Raw genomic sequence first — 17,228 nt, 5'->3', positions numbered from 1 at the left:
AGGACACTGTCTCCAATGGGTGAAGCGTCGCCTTGCCTAGCTTTGGCCCTACTTCGTCAGCTGGCGCCTTTGATACCGTGCTAGGTGGAGTATTCGCCTTATTCGTAGCCTCGCCTAGCTTTGGCTGTACATCGTCAGCTGGCACCTTCGATACCGTGCTCTGTGGAGTCTTCGCCTTCTTCGTAGCCTTGCCACGATCTTTACTGGGAAAGTCCTCTGCCTGTTCATACTTGCGTTTCTTGCCCGATGTGGCCTTGTCCTTGGATTCGGCATTGCTTTCCCTTCGGCGTCTGTCTTCGGTTTTGGGACTTGGAATCACAATCGATGGTGTCTCCTGGGTAGGGTGATTGCCCTCTGGTGACACTCTGGGGGTAAAAGGACAGGCGGTTGGGTTTGGAATTCGCCTCCCTGTCGTAGGCGTCTCTATTTGCCTGCTGGGATTGTCTTCCGCTTGTGCTGGAACGCTGGTTTCCTGCTGTTGGCTGAGCATGTCTGCATTAGCCTCTGTTGTGTTCTCAATCCATGAGACTAGGGGATTTCCTATGTAGGACTTCAAGCGGTCCCGATGCACAACTTTCATCTTTCCACCCTTTTTACGTTGAATTCGGAAGATGACATCGGACAGCTTGTGCACGATGAGATACGGACCCTCCCATCGGCACTGCAGTTTAGGCGACAAGCCTTTCCTCTTGGCCGGATTGTGCAGCCACACGAAATCTCCAGCCACCAAGTTATACTTCACAGATCGTCTGTCGTAATGAGTCTTCTGCCTTCTGGCGCTCCGCTTCAGACACTCACGTGCCCTACCGTGCGCGAGTCTGAACTGCTCCCTCAGTTGTTGCGCATAGTGAGTCTCTTCGCCTTCAACCTCTTGTTGGTCGTCACGGGGTTGTTCAACAGCCAAGTCGATGGGAAGGCGCACCTCGCGTCCGAGCATCAGCATATTAGGCGATTCACCTGTTGATTCCTGTGGTGAGGCACGATAGGCAAACATTGCCAGTGGAATCTTTTCATCCCAATCTCGCTGTCGTCTGTGGGGCTCTATCATCATAGAAACCATTGTGACCAGTGTGCGATTGAATCTCTCAATCATCCCATCACTCTTCAGATTGTACGGCGTCGTTCGCGTTTTCTCGATGCCCAGTAGGCGACACATTTCCGCAAAGACCTGGGACTCAAAATTACGACCTTGGTCGGAGTGTAGAATCTCGGGCACACCATACCGGCTCACAAACTCTTTCACGAATTTATCGGCTACTGTTTTTGCCGTTTGGTCCGGGATCGGGTAGGCTTCTGTCCACTTACTCAGGTAATTGCCCACCACCAGTATATACTTGTTCCCTCTCTCGGTAACCGGTAAAGGACCAAGTACGTCCAAGGCGAACCTTTCCATAGGCGCTCCAACCATCTTTTGCTGCAGGGGAGCTCTTCTGGTCTTTGTTGGTGATTTCTTACGGGCGCAGACATTACATCGCCTGAGGATGGACCGAACGTCTGCCGAAATTCCAGCCTAGTAGAATCTCACCTTAACTTTAGCCAAGGTTTTCCTAACGCCCAAGTGTCCTCCAGATGTGTTGCCATGTAGTTGATTCACCATTTCGTCTTGGTATTTCACTGGTAGCACCGTGAGCCATCTCACCTCGCGCCCGTCGTCTGATTCCCACTTCCGGCAGAGAACACCAATGCGGATTTCAAGTTGGCCCCAGTGGCGCCTATAAGTCTTCGCCCTGGACAACAACGCAGACATTTCCGCCCAGTCAGGTTCTCGCTGATGTTCTTCTTTTGCTTTTATCACCCATCTGAGGTCTTCTTCCTCCAGCTGCGCCTTCCGCAACTCTTCTGAACTCAGGGTCGGTTGTGCGGTCACGACTCTCGAGTGAGATACCGTCGATGGTGTTTCTGTTTTCTTTACTTCATCGTTGTCTGTCGGTTGACATTTTGCCTGTTGTCCCTCTTCTCGGCCACATTGAGTGCAAGGCATCCTTGATAGGTCATTGCATGTTATTTTCTCCCCATTTAGTTTCAGTTCAAGTGAGTGGAAGTCCAAGGAACCCTGCGTTGGCAACAGAAAATCCATTCTCAGGATTCCTTCAACTTCACCTATTTTGCCGAAAACAGCCCGCTGGTAGCACCGTGAGCCATCTCACCTCGCGCCCGTCGTCTGATTCCCACTTCCGGCAGAGAACACCACTGCGGATTTCAAGTTGGCCCCAGTGGCGCCTATAAGTCTTCGCCCTGGACGACAACGCAGACATTTCCGCCCAGTCAGGTTCTCGCTGATGTTCTTCTTTTGCTTTTATCACCCATCTGAGGTCTTCTTCCTCCAGCTGCGCCTTCCGCAACTCTTCTGAACTCAGGGTCGGTTGTGCGGTCACGACTCTCGAGTGAGATACCGTCGACGGTGTTTCTGTTTTCTTTACTTCATCGTTGTCTGTCGGTTGACATTTTGCCTGTTGTCCCTCTTCTCGGCCACATTGAGTGCAAGGCATCCTTGATAGGTCATTGCATGTTATTTCCTCCCCATTTAGTTTCAGTTCAAGTGAGTGGAAGTCCAAGGAACCCTGCGTTGGCAACAGAAAATCCATTCTCAGGATTCCTTCAACTTCAACTATTTTGCCGAAAACAGCCCGAACGGGACACGTCGTCCTTCCAATTTGCACTTCTACCAAGGCTCTTCCGAGAGTTTCCATGTTGCTACCGTCAGCGTTACGAACTCCTGTACCTCCACTCTCCAGCTTAGGTCGTTTCTCAATGGGAATCTTGTAGTAAAACTCTGACGATAGGACGGTGTCCGTCGCACCTGTGTCCACCAAGAGGTTTGCCTTGACTCCCCTTATAAACGCCTGTACAAATAGTCCAGCGCGCGCCCTTTGGCCAAGGGTAGGCTTCACATCTCTCCCATCCCTACATGGTCTCTCGTGGTTGTCTCCGTTCTGGTGTTTCGGCCCGTCTATTTCTCCAGCTGTCCCTCGGGCCTTGGAGCCAGCTGGCTGTCGTTTCCCGACGCCTGTCTGTCGATGTCATGTCCGACGCGCTTCCTGCACTCCCGTGCAAAATGCCCTCGGTTATTGCACTTGAAGCACACGTCTTGGGGAGTTGTCTTGCGCCTGGCAGCAATCCTCGGCCCTCTAGGCGCTCCTGGGTTTCGCTCTGACTTCATGTCCTCTATAGCATTTTTGTCATCCTTTGGAGCCACTCCTTAACTTCTTGGTCACTTGCACTCTGAATAAATGACTCCTTTGCTTGACTACTACTCTCCCGAACTTCACTCTTGACCTCCTGCATAGGATCGTTCGATATCCCGTCTACTCCTCGGGCGTACTTGACTCGTCTGTCACTCCGTTGTTCCTCAATCTTGAGGAAGCTCTCTGTGCTTAAGGCGGCGTAGATGGCTTCATCCAGTGACGACGGTCTTGCCCTGAACACTCCTTCGCGGATGGCTTGCTCCCGAATTGCGTCTGAAAAATGACCCCTAGCTAGGCGATCTCGCCCGTCGTCTGTCAATTCTGGATAGGCGAGTGCCGACAGGTCACGTATGGATTGTCCCAACTCTTGCAACGTCTCCTTATCTCCTTGACGCCTGTGGCGAAGTTCCACTAGGTGATTTTCCGCCAGTTGTCCGGGGCCAAATCGCTTTTCAAGGAGACCCATCAGCTCAGTATAGGTAACGTCTTTGCCGCTGGCAGCGAGGTTCCCAAGCACTTTCACTGCCTCGCTTTGAAGACTTGCTGCAAGGAAAACTTTCGCTTGACTATCGGTCCAAGCATTTGCCAGTTTACACGCCTTGAAGTGTTGCTTATACTCCCTCCAAGGGGTCTTCCCGTTGAATCGGTCTGGTAGGATGTTCGGCCGCTTACTAGTACTAGTGCTCGACTCGCAGCTGCCCTTCTCCTTCGTTGTGGTTTTCTCCCTGACGCCAAATGGATCCAGCTCGCCTCCTTCGAACTTGGCGCTATGATTCACTCGCAGAGAGACATCTTCTATTGCACTCAAGGGCGGAACTTCACTGTCACATCTGGAAGGTGTCCATCCTACAAGGTTGCTGGTTTCAGCCGTAGGCGTCGATGAAGCTGGTTGCGTAGGCACTGGGGTAGGTGGAGGTGCGAATGTGTTAAATTTCCTTCTAGGTTTTGGAGTAGGTGGAATTCTTGACCGCAGGGCAGGCGCTGACATCACCGAACCCCAATGTCCAATGTTGAGTATCTCGAGTAGTTCTTGTACTTGAAGTTGTAACCGGTAGTTTTCAGCCTTGAGTTTCTCTCTCTCGTGGGTCGCTCGCTGAAGATCGCTGTCAATCTGGTCGACCTCCGACAAATCGCCATCAAAATCAATGAGGCTGACAGCCATGACGCCTAGGTAGGTGAAGTACTCCTTCACACTCTACCGATGATTGATGGTGACTGATGTCACTGCAACGCCAATCCCACTTCTGACACCAAATTTGTAACGGTCCGCCGACCCTTCGTCCCTGCCTCCAGCCGGGAGATGCCGCCGGACGGACGCTGACAGGATTAGGCTTTCCCGATGAGCGGTTACCGGGAAACCCGGGACGTTACTTCGTTTGGAGGAAGTATACCCCCAGGCATTGCAGTGGACCAGAGATATTCGCACTCAATCACTCTCACCCTATTAGGCTCAATAACTCACAGGAGACAATGATTAAGTCACAGTCCTCTTTATATAACGTAACAATGGTGTTTTATTGTGTGCGCCTTGACAGGCGACTCCTATATAGGCGTCTATCGCTAACTCTAACGTGGACACAATCTTGGCTGCTTATTCTAACTCTTCCTGGCCAGTTAACTCACCAACTAGTGATGTAAAGGCAGCCCGTCCGGTTGATCCCTCTTCTAGATTAACTCGCTAGCGGATAATCAATCGCAGCGCTGTCAGACCTGCATGAAACTGGCTGACGACTCACCCAAGAAATAACTCGTGTCATGCGCTTCTGCTTGTGACTCAGCTTGTGACTGACGGAGTGAGTGAGTCAGTGAGTGAGTGAGTATCACACGCGCGGCTGACGCACGCTTTTATACCCGCGAGCAGCGCGTGCATAAACAGTAGCAGCGCGGAGACCACCGATGCGGGCACCAGTACCCTAGACTGGCACTATGTCCAATGTTTCGTTACAATATGTAGTGGTCGGCCCTGCTGTCTTATTCAGAGGGGGGAGACTCGTCCACCAGTTAAGGAGGATGGGAGGCAATCACCAAGCGTGGACAATCATCATCGGTTTCTGTCATTAGTTGATTGGTTGATTTATTGATGATCCAGTTGAGATACAATATTTCAATGGAATATAAAAACCCTGCATAATGAAATAGAAAAGCAGACGCTGTGTATTAAAGTTTGCATGTCACAGCGTACACACTATACGTACAATACACGTACATGTAACTTCAGTTTGTTTACAATTTCGGTACAAAATGTGTCGAAAGAAATGCCTTAAATTCTCACCCCGACGTCTTCAAATCTTTCCTTAAATGACTCCGAAAGCAGCTATACAGCACTTCACTTCAGTTGATGGGCTGTTCAGATATGGGCCTTCAGATTTTAGCTCACAAAAGATGGTTTTTGATGTGAATTGGGCTCACATCATGCAACGGCATGGTCCGAAGAACAAGGAACAGGACGTGCCAATCCTGCACGTAGGCCACTTACTTCCGGAAAAGCCCGAAGAAGTCTGAAGCACAAAAACCCAGATTTACTTTAGTAAAATATCATATTTCAGGAGTGATCTAATATTATGAGAAAACTATAAATGTATTTTGCTAACTTATACATGCCCAATAAAATAGTAAGCATAAAGTTTGAGAAATTATAAGAACGTTTTTGTTGTAACTATGTAGTTGCCGAACGCACTTAGCAACCACGAGTCAGTGACGTCATCATGCTTATGGCGCGTACGTAACTTCTTAAAGGGGAATTCCCAGATCCCTACATATAGATAGAATAAACGCTGAAAAGATCGAATAAAGACGGCGGCGGCGGTGGCGGTGTCTGCGCAGGTCAGAGGAGTTCCAAGTTGCGCGCGCGCGCGTTCTTCTCCTCGCCGTCGAGGTACATCCGCGTTCTTGTTAGCAATTTATTTGAAATGATCTCATCATTGTCCATTTAATAATGTTTATTTCCTGGTTCTGCTCTGTTATATGTCGATCGTATACGTATCGGGTTTATTTGTCAATAGACATGACTAAGCAAATAAAATGTGCATGGTTCAAAAACTTTCCATTGAGACGGGCTAACTTGTCACATATTTTTTCATGTATAATTCTTTGTTTCACATTGTTGATATCGATCCCACGTGTTCGAGGTTTGTATAGTCTTTATTGTCTATGTGCTTCATAAATTGTACTTGGTTGTTGCAGCGCAGTGTTGTGATGACGAGGCTCTAGGCTCGATTCTGTGCCAATTCGCGCCCGTGTAGCAGGAATCCCACCATTGCATTTAGAATACAAAACTGGTGTGTTAAAACTTCGCATTCTGCGTTTCTTACAGGCTGCAACTGCAAGTATTGAATAGGAGGTTGCAGCTCCAGTTATCTCTGCAAATAATGGTCGCCCCGTCATAAAGCGTAATAAACAATTTAAAAAAACATAATCACCCCAATCCTGTGTTCACCAGTGTTGTAGTGGAGTACTTTTTTTTCCGAGTACCGAGTACTGCCGAGCACTTCGGTTGCCGAGTACGAGTACGAGTACTTGTACCTCCGCGTACAAGAACAGGTCTCCGAGTACGAGTACTTGTACTTCCGAGTACGAGTACGAGTACTTCCGAGTACGAGTACTTGTACTTCCGAGTACGAGTACGAGTACTTCCGAGTACGAGTACGAGTATTTTCGAATACGGCCATACAGCAAATGGTTCATTGTGCGTAATTGGCCCAGGCCCAGTCAGACCGTTGTACAGACCGACTCACAGCTAGCTGTTAAATGTGTTTGTCCGGACGCGCGTTCACAGATGAAAATCAGGATTTTCGATTTCTCTACAAGCCAATCAAACATTTCAAACGGAAAGTATCGATTAAATAAGGCCATGGTAACTAAAGCTGTATACCATTTTTTTCCCCCGAGTACTGCTATTCGAGTACGAGTACTTTAATGGTCAAGTACAAATGTTGACATGTCGAGTACGAGTACTTTGCTGCCCGAGTACGAGTACTGTCATTTCGAGTACGAGTACTTTGACATTCGAGTACGAGTACAAGTACTCCAAGAAAAGTACTCGAGTAGTACTTGAGTACGAGTACCGAGTACGAGTACTACAACACTGGTGTTCACCGTAAGTTCTTTTCAGAGTCACTTCACGTTTTACGGATATTTACTTCACATGATGTATCCGTTAAACACTCTACGTAAACCTTGCCACTAAAAAAGCCTAGTACCGGATCGAGCTGAGCCGAGCCTGCACAAGCCAAGCCGAACGGAGCCCCAGCTCAGCCCAGCCCAGCCTAGCCCAGCAAAGACTTACCAAGCCCAGCCATACTAGATTAGCCTAGCCCAGATCAGCCGAGCCCAGCCCAACCCAACCCAACCAAGCCCATCACAACCTACTGCCAATCCTAATCCAACCCAACCGAACCCAGCCAATCGAAGTCCAGGCAGCCCAGCCCAGCCCATCCCATCAAGCCACACCCAACCCACATCCAACCAAGCCAAAGACCAGCACAGCCCAACAACAAGTCCAGCCCAACCCAACCCAAGACTCAATCCAATCATAAAACCCTGCTCTGACCCATCAAGCTGAAACTACAGGCTTTCATAAAACCAAAGAAGCCGGGTTAAGAAATCAAAAGGGATAGCCATACTTTAAACAATTATCTTCTCAATGTAATATATACTTCATCTAATTATGTCCATGTACAAAACAACAAAACACAAAAATCAATGCGATCCAAATAATTTCACTTTATTCAAGAAAAAAATATTTTAGTCGACAATCAACAAATCTGCGAAACCACATGATTATTGGCTAAACATGAAGTAATTTTATTTTTTTGATTAAGTAGTCTTTTAAGTAAGGTAATAAGCTGACGAAATCGGTGCAACAAAAGCATGAACATTAATGAAGATTTTTTTTCCAAATCGCAAAAGACGCCATTTTGTTATTATTTACAATTCCACCCTCCCCCTCCCCTACTTAAAAGTGATAAGCGAAAACTCAAGTTGAGAAACAGAATGTAATACCAGTTTCATTCTGTTATAAGTTTCATAATCGTGAAGTTTCTCACGTTATTCAAAAAGCGCGCTTTGAAAAAACTCTTCAAATCATTAAAATACTTCAAATCATTAAAATACATTAAAATAGACAAGAATAAGTAATTTAAACTTGCGCCTTTTTTGATGAAATGTATACGTTACACGTTTTGCTTGAATAGATGTCTTGATAATTTTATAAATTACATGCCAAAGGGGAAGAAATTTCAAAAAAAAAATCACGATTTTGCATGTATGTCCTTGCGAAGTCCACCGTTCATGCGTACATTGTACACGAACAGCTGTTACATGCTTCGACACTAATACCTAATAAGTACAGAAAACTGAACATGAATTCAGTTCGTCCCAATCTGGCAGAATTATCCTGCAACTGTTTCGAGATCCTCTTATCCCACTTGTCAAGATAGTTACTTAACCACGCAGTTATATTTACAGCAGCTTTGGTTATACATTGCTACAAAGGGAAGCTCTATTTTCTATAGTATTAAATGTTAAGACGAGGAAATAATAAACAAGACAACTGGCAAGCTTCCTTTAGCTCGCCCCTTAAACTTGGTATAAGTAGTCAAAGTAGCCATCTGAGTGATATTTGGGGGCCCAGGTGAGGCTTTAACAAATCATATTCACAGGTGCCAGTCCAACAGTGAGTCAGTGAGATGGGTACAAAGAGGACTGTAGGTTGGCCCTCTGGGACCAGCACAAAGGTAATCTCATTGGTTCGATTACAAACAGAAGCATTCTGACAGTCTGCAGTTGTGACGGATGACAACAAAAAAGGACTCCTTTGATGACGATTTAATTGTTTCTCATGTATTGTACCAATAGCAAAATGTGTGACGGGTTTTGTACACTCGGAAGTTGAATGCGGATGCGGTTCAATCTGCAATTAATATAAAACCAAAAAATACAATAAGTCTCTAAAATTATGTCAAAATGTACCTGCATATAAATGAATCAATTACAATATGAACTAAATGAATTAAACTGACTGATTTGATCCCCAAACTCATGAAATTGTGTCTAGCGTGAATTATTTCCTCATTAAAAACTACATGTATGTGCCTTAGTACATCAATGTTTACATTAAAATTAATATCCAAGTCTCCAAAATTAACCTTGGTTGACAGTAATCCATATAAACTGATGAAACTGATGTGAGAATCATGTGTCACGTGCATTATTTAGTAAACGTGTATAAAACGTGCATCGCTAATTCTACCCAAATTTTATCCCCAAAAGTTGACCCAAAATAACTATATCTAATGACCATAATTATTACCCCCCTTTATACACAATTATCTTTAACCCTTTTTCTAAATCTCTAAACAATTATAAGTACTCACAACATTGGGCGTATCGAATAATGATGCAAAGTCAAAGGAACCTTTTGACGGATTTCTACAAACTTGACAAAAATATGTGACAATGCTGGCGCGCTGAGAGCGCCCTCTGTTGACCAAGAAAATTCCACGCCTATGACGTCACGAACGAACTGGAAAACTTTCCTACCCGCAACATCCCGGCCCCTTAAATGAGAATACTAAATTATGATCATTTACTAAAATTACACTGAACTATGTTGCTCCTTTAACTTGAACTATGAACTAGTTTCTAAAACTGCTACTTTAGTAATAACAAACATGAACATTTTAACATGTGGCTATAATACGCTGAACATTAACTGATCCATCATGGGGAAATTAACTGCAAATAGAAAAACTGCTTGTTTTACAACTTGACTCCAGATCTGATAGAAATACATGCATATTGTGCTTCATCTACTCAGAATTCCACTGTAACTTTCTCTTCAGCAGTAGCAAATTTCACAAGGAATTCAAACCATGCATAATCAAATCCAAACTATTTTCAGAGATTGGCAACATTGTCACATGCAATACAAATCACATACCTACGGTGTCTTGAAAATGTTTTACCACAATCAGTAGAATTTCAAGATGAGATCTAATTTGGGCAGTAATCATATGCAGTAATAACAACAATTATAACACAATTAAGCAACATTTAAATGCAACTTGCATAAATCTGAAAATCACTAGATTTGACAAACTTAAAGTGGCACTCTGATCATTGTCAATCATGGATAAAAAATGTCTTGCAATGTTCTCGAAGATTGTGCAGTCCAACTCAGAAATGTTCGATTGTCCGAGATGACTGTTTCTCTCTTGACTTGTTCCGGTGCTCCACGGGTGTGCGATTCAGCCTGATACATGTAGGGTGGAGTGTGGCCAATTCAAAGGCTCAAAAAAGAGGCGGCGCTAGGCTCGTACCTCTGTCATACTTCAATGCATGACATCATTTACATGTGCAAATTCCACAAATGACACACTGATACTCTCCTCTTGCCTACTCGGTACTCCAAAACTGGTGTAAAGCACTCCAATATAAAGGTTGATACCTCATCTCTCCTTGGCTTCTGCAGACTCCATCAGACATAGCTTGTGGATGGGCCTGACGAGTGTGGTTGACCTTGTCTTTATTTTTGCCGATCGGACCAGCTTGTCTTCACCAGCGTAGATCTCGACTCCTCTCCCCAAGGACCACTGGTTTCTCGGTTGATCCTCAACAATGAGAACGATGTCTCCGACCTCAATGTTCCGTACTGGCTCGTTCCACTTGCCTCTCTGCTGCAGTGTGGGTAGATACTCTCGTATCCATCTGCGCCAAAAGACATCCGCAAGATACTGCACATGTCGCCACCTTTTACGGCTGAACTGGTCTTGCTTCTGGAATACATCGACTGGCAATGCGCTGTTCTGACGCAACAGGAGAAGATGGTTTGGCGTCAAGGGTTCTGGATCTCTCGCGTCATCAGATACTACTGTAAGTGGGCGTCCGTTGATCACTGATTCAACCAAGCACATCATGGTTGATAGGCTTTCGTCATGCAGAACTTGCTGCTTCATTACAGTGTTCAGAATTTTCCTGACTGTTCTGATCTGTCTCTCCCAGGGTCCTCCCATGTGGGACGCTGCCGGTGGGTCGAATTTCCATCTGATCCCCTTTTGAAGAAGATATTCATGGACCTGCTGCTTGTTCCATCGTTTGATCCCTTCCCTCAGCTCACGCTCAGCTCCGACAAAATTGGTGCCGTTGTCGCATCTGATAAGTTCTGGTTGACCGCGTCTGGCCATGAATCGCTGCAAGGCATTGAGAAAGGAGTCGGTCTCCATAGAATGCAGAACTTCGATGTGAACTGCTCTAATCGCCAAACAGGTAAAGATACAGCCGTATCTTTTCACTTGACTTCGGCCTTGCTTGACCAAAAATGGCAAAAAACAGTCTACTCCTACGTAGTTGAATGGCGGTTTCTCAGGGGTTACTCGGTCTTCAGGTAGATTGGCCATCTTCTGAATGCTGGGTGAAGCTGATCGGCGTTTGCACACAAAACAATCATGCAACACCTGTCGTACTGTGGTTCTTCCTCCGATCACCCAGTACTGCTGTCTCATTAATGACATTACATGCTCTCTCCCTGAGTGACCCGATACAGCATGAAAGTGTCTCACCAATAGCTTGACAATGTGATTCTTCTTTGGAAGGATGACGGGATGTTTTTCTTGTGTCTGCAGCTTGGAATTCTTCAATCTCCCTCCGACGTACATCACTCCTTCACTGTTGATTTTTGGGTCCAGTCTGTAGAGAGGACTGTATTTCTTCACAGGGTTGGCGGTTGTGTGCAGTGTCTGGTATTCATCTGTGTAGGCTTGTCGTTGAACGTGTCTGATGATTGCTTGTTCTGCCTTGTCAAGATCATCTACTGTAAGTGGCTTCTTCATGTCACTTGGCACACGTCCATTCTTGTTCTGCAAGTACTCTCTCACTCGCAAGATCCATGCTACAGCCTTCTTTAGCCCGTGCCACGATGAGTAGTGTTGGAGTAGTTTGTCTGTCGCCTTGTTCTCTTCGGAATCTACAGCAAATATCTGCACTTGCTCCTTGCTTTTCTTAAGCTCCGGATCACTCTGTCTTAGGGGTTCCATAACTTGTGGTTCCTTTGGCCAGTGTTCTTGTGGCATTAGGAGGAACTCTGGTCCTTGTAGCCACCTTGTGCTCTTCTTAAGCTCACCGGCTGACATCCCTCTTGATATGTCATCAGCATGGTTTGACTTTGTGTCTACATAATGCCACTGACTTGCTTCTGATGCATTATGTATGGTAGCTATCCTGTTGGCTGCAAATGTGCGAAACCTCCCGTCTGTACTTCGAATGTACTGCAGCACAATGGTGCTATCTGTCCAGAATGTCGAGTAGATCAGTTCCTGTACATCTAACTCTCTCTTCACTGCAACATCAAGCTTAGCAGCAAGGGTCGCTGCTGCAAGCTCAAGACGAGGTATCGTCATTGTTTTTAATGGCGCTAGATGAGACTTGGCCATCACCAGACTGCTGTGTAGCTCACTGCTGGTGTTCTTCATGACAAGGTAGGACACTGCTCCATAAGCCTTCTCTGAGGCATCTGCAAAATGATGCAACTGGTATTCTGTCACTGTGCCAAAGCCATGTGGCTTCACACATCTGTTAACTTCAAACTCCTTCATCTCTGCTAGCTCTTCTGACCAACCTTGCCATATTTGTCGGTGCTCTTCTGGCACTGGATCATCCCATCCCAGCTTCATTCTTGTCAGCTCCTGGAGTAGCAGTCTCGCTCTCAGGATGAACGGGTTGGCATATCCCAGGGGGTCATAGATTGATGACACAATGCTCAATAGCCCACGTCTCGTCAGGGGCTTGTCCTTAGGTGACAACTTGTATCCCAAACAGTCTCTTTCAACATCCCAGCTGACGCCCAAGGCTCTGTCAACAGGTAGAGCATCAAGGTTTAGGTCAAGACCCTTCAACTGCTTGGATCGTTCTTCAGTAGGGATGGACTTCAGGACACTTGGTTTGTTACTCAGCCACTTGGTCAATTTGAATCCGCCTCTTTGCAGCAGATTTCTCAGCTCATCCGATAGATTCACAGCCTTCTCTTCAGACTCGACGGAAACCAGGCAGTCGTCAACATAGAAATTGCGCTTCACAATTTCTACAGCTTCAGGACTGAACTGGTCTTGGTTATCATCGGCTGTTTGGCGCAGTGCAAAATTGCAGCAACTGGGGCTCCAGGTCCCGCCGAACAGGTGCACACACATCCGATACACCTTTGGTTGTTGAGTCATGTCGCCGGATGGCCACCATAGGAACCTCAACACATCTCGTTCTTCCACTGGTACTCGAACTTGATGAAACATGGCCTCCACATCTGCCATGAAGGCGACTGGTCCCTGTCTGAATCTCAGCAAGACTCCGGTAAGTTTATTTGTCAGATCTGGCCCTTGCAGAACTTCATCATTGAGAGACACACCTCCGCTCTTAGCTGCACAATCGAACACGATGCGTAGTTTGTCGGGTTTCATGGGGTGAAAAACTGGATGGTGAGGAAGATACCAGATAGCCTGATCTTCAGACTGACATTCTTGTTTCTCTACTTCCTCAGCATACCCCTTCTTGAGTAAGTCCTCGATGCCTTCTTGGTACTTACGACGGAGACTGTCATCTTTGCCAAGCTTTCTTGCAAGACTCTGCAACCTCTGTTCTGCTAACCACCGATTATTTGGCAGGCATGGAGGATGACGCTTGAATGGCACTGGTAACTGATAATGTCCTCCATCAATGCTTATTCCACCTTTCCACATCTTCAGAGCTCTTTGGTCGTTCACTGACATGCCTCTTTCATCATGTAGTGTATCGGATGCCTCCAGCTTCCAAAACTTATGAACCTGTTCTTCCAGGCCGATGTCTCCTTGAATGAAGGTAGAGGTAGCATGAGTGTTCTGCTCTGTTGTGCCGACTTTGTTCACTGGGCCATGTAGCGACCATCCCAATGCCGTTCGCACAGCATAGGGTCCGTCCTTTGCCTTTCCTCTTCTTATTTCGAGAGGCATCAGTGCTCTCGGAATATCTTGACCAATCAGGAGTCCAACTTCATTCTCGCCTGCAAACGGTAGGTCAATACCCTGCAGGTAGGGTAGTCCAGCTATCTCTTCCATCTTGGCCATGTGGGTACTCTGAATGTTGATCTTGTGTTTGGTGAACACATTTGGCAACTCTATACGGTCTGTGGCTGGTCCCGAGTCCACAATCAAGCTCACTCTTGTGGTGTCTATGGAGCTGCCCATCTTGTCAAGTGTTGTCAGGTTGAGCCTTTGTTTGGCCCCTTCAACTCCAAGCTGTCGTGCCAAGTGTTCTGTACAGAATGTATTTGTCGAACCAGTGTCCAACAATGCATGGGTGCGGATGAAGACACTGCCGCCGGCAGCTTTCACTCGAACAGGGACAATGGGCAGCACGGTCCTGCCGGCCCCTGTGACGTTACTGCAACTTGCTTCAGCGGCTGAATCAATGTAGCCATTCTGTACCGGGGCATCTAGTGATGTGTTGGCTTGGGACGCTGCTTCTTCATGCTGTTGCACTGTCTGCGGGATGTGAAGGAATTTCGTATGTTTCCTTCCACAACCAGAAACAGTACATGTCCTGTTCAGCCTGCACGCTGATGTCATGTGACCTCTGCGCAGACAGTTGAAGCACAATCTCTCTTGCTTGGCATAACTCAGCCTGTCTTGTGGTGATTTTGCCTTGAACTGCTGGCAACCAAATAGGGTGTGTTCTCCCTTGCATAGAGAACACTCTCTGGTGACTACTCTCTCTGGTACAGATGCCACTGCAAAGGACCCCTTCTGTCTCGGCTGTGTGCGTCTTTTCTGAGGAACATCACGGCTTCTCTCCCAAGTAGATGTACCATACACAGGGTTATTCTCCTCTTCTGCTACATCATCTATGTAGGCCACAAGATCCTTCACCTTTGGCATTCGATCTTCCTTCCTTTCGAGGTCTCTGACCTTTCGGACCCATCGATAGCGCAAGTAGTTGGGCAAGCGCTCAACAATGTCTCTCAGAAAACTCTGGTGTGCCATCTCATTTTCGTAGCCCATAGCCTGGAGGGTTTCGTAGCAGACTTTCAGCTCATCTGCCATTTCTCTGATGGCTTTTCCATCATGGGGTGACACTGTTTGGCCTCGGGTGACTTTCTTCATCCATGCATCAGCAACTTTATATTTGTTTCCAAATCTCTCCTTCAACAAGGTTTTGGCTCGAGCATAACCTTGTGTCGACTCCATCACAGAGCATGCTTGAATCACTCTGCGTGCTTCCCCCTTGCAGTAATGAAGAAGTCTTGTCAGCTTGGCAGCGTTGCTTATTGTCGTGCTGTCTACATTCACCTCGAAAGCTCTCCAAAATTCCCAAAACTTGAGGGGATCTCCTTCGTAGCACATCAGCTCTGCTTTCGGTAACTGCAATGTCTCAATGAGGCTCTGCTGCTGTTGCTTTGATTGTCGCAACATCTCATTGATGGCTTCGGTAGGGGGTGGCGTTTCTTGCGGCGTTGACGATTGATGATCTTCAATGGGGTATGGGACTGTGTCACCGCTTGTATCATCATCATGCGGTGATGGATCGGGCTGCGATGGGGAGTCTTCATCAGGGGGAGATGGTGTTGACTGAGATGGAGAAACTGGGCTTGTTTTCTCGTCATCGAACTGGGCATAAACTTTTGCCTCCGCTTCTGCACAGCTGAGCTTGGTTTTCATTTGAAGCTCAGTTCTCCTTTGGTGGAGCCTCAATTCCTGTAGCTCAAGCTCTTGTTGTTCTTTAAGAGCTTCAACTTCTGCTTGAAGTGCAGCACTCCTCACCATGGCCTCCATTCTGGCTCTTCTGCTGGATGAGGTGCTTGTCGTATGGCTGCACTGACTGGCCGAATCTTCCGGCTTGACATCATCTTCATGACTTGGTGACGTAGTACTCATGTTGTCGATTTATGACGCTGTTATTGAACTTAATGTGACGGATGACAACAAAAAAGGACTCCTTTGATGACGATTTAACTGTTTCCCATGTATTGTACCAATAGCAAAATGTGTGACGGGTTTTGTACACTCAGAAGTTGAATGCGGATGCGGTTCAATCTGCAATTAATATAAAACCAAAAAATACAATAAGTCTCTAAAATTATGTCAAAATGTACCTGCATATAAATGAATCAATTACAATATGAACTAAATGAATTAAACTGACTGATTTGATCCCCAAACTCATGAAATTGTGTCTAGCGTGAATTATTTCCTCATTAAAAACTACATGTATGTGCCTTAGTACATCAATGTTTACATTAAAATTAATATCCAAGTCTCCAAAATTAACCTTGGTTGACAGTAATCCATATAAACTGATGAAACTGATGTGAGAATCATGTGTCACGTGCATTATTTAGTAAACGTGTATAAAACGTGCATCGCTAATTCTACCCAAATTTTATCCCCAAAAGTTGACCCAAAATAACTATATCTAATGACCATAATTATTACCCCCCTTTATACACAATTATCTTTAACCCTTTTTCTAAATCTCTAAACAATTATAAGTACTCACAACATTGGGCGTATCGAATAATGATGCAAAATCAAAGGAACCTTTTGACGGATTTCTACAAACTTGACAAAAATATGTGACAATGCTGGCGCGCTGAGAGCGCCCTCTGTTGACCAAGAAAATTCCACGCCTATGACGTCACGAACGAACTGGAAAACTTTCCTACCCGCAACAGCAGTGCATTGTGGTTACTTTTTGACACGCCCTGTATAATTGTATTGTGACTATGAATTCAGGATTTTTTACATTTCCGATATTTATCATGGAAAACTTTTGTCAACAAAGAACCGATATTGGTGCGCGGCATAGCCCTGATATGCTAAAGGATTGTGCAAATTGTGATAAAAGCATGAAACTTTGCATGCTGGTTCTTCATCCCATGATTTTTTTTTTAGATATAAAGGCATTTCATATTTGACCTCTGGTGACCTTTGAGAGGTCAGTGGACTTTACATACTCTATTCATAACGTTTGTTCTTCAAAACTTCACTTTCCTATGACCCTTTGTCATGGCTCTTCATATCATGA

General features: G+C 45.9%; 1 protein-coding gene across 1 annotated transcript; it reads right to left on the bottom strand.

Moving 5' to 3' along the window:
- Positions 1 to 10,633: 10,633 nt before the first annotated feature.
- LOC119733202 lies at positions 10,634 to 16,871 on the bottom strand. Its single transcript, XM_038206792.1, has 2 exons — positions 16,701 to 16,871; positions 10,634 to 16,237 (listed from the first exon to the last, which is right to left on the bottom strand). Exon 2 carries the CDS (start codon positions 16,076 to 16,078, stop codon positions 10,634 to 10,636), a length of 5,445 nt encoding a protein of 1,814 aa, XP_038062720.1. The 5' UTR covers positions 16,079 to 16,237; positions 16,701 to 16,871.
- Positions 16,872 to 17,228: the final 357 nt, after the last annotated feature.

Source organism: Patiria miniata, unplaced genomic scaffold (assembly GCF_015706575.1).
Source record: "Patiria miniata isolate m_02_andy unplaced genomic scaffold, ASM1570657v1 HiC_scaffold_1, whole genome shotgun sequence".
In the NCBI taxonomy this organism is placed as follows: domain Eukaryota; kingdom Metazoa; phylum Echinodermata; class Asteroidea; order Valvatida; family Asterinidae; genus Patiria; species Patiria miniata.
The sequence above is the reverse complement of the archived record's forward strand: the minus strand, read 5'-3'. Positions and strand labels throughout refer to the sequence as shown.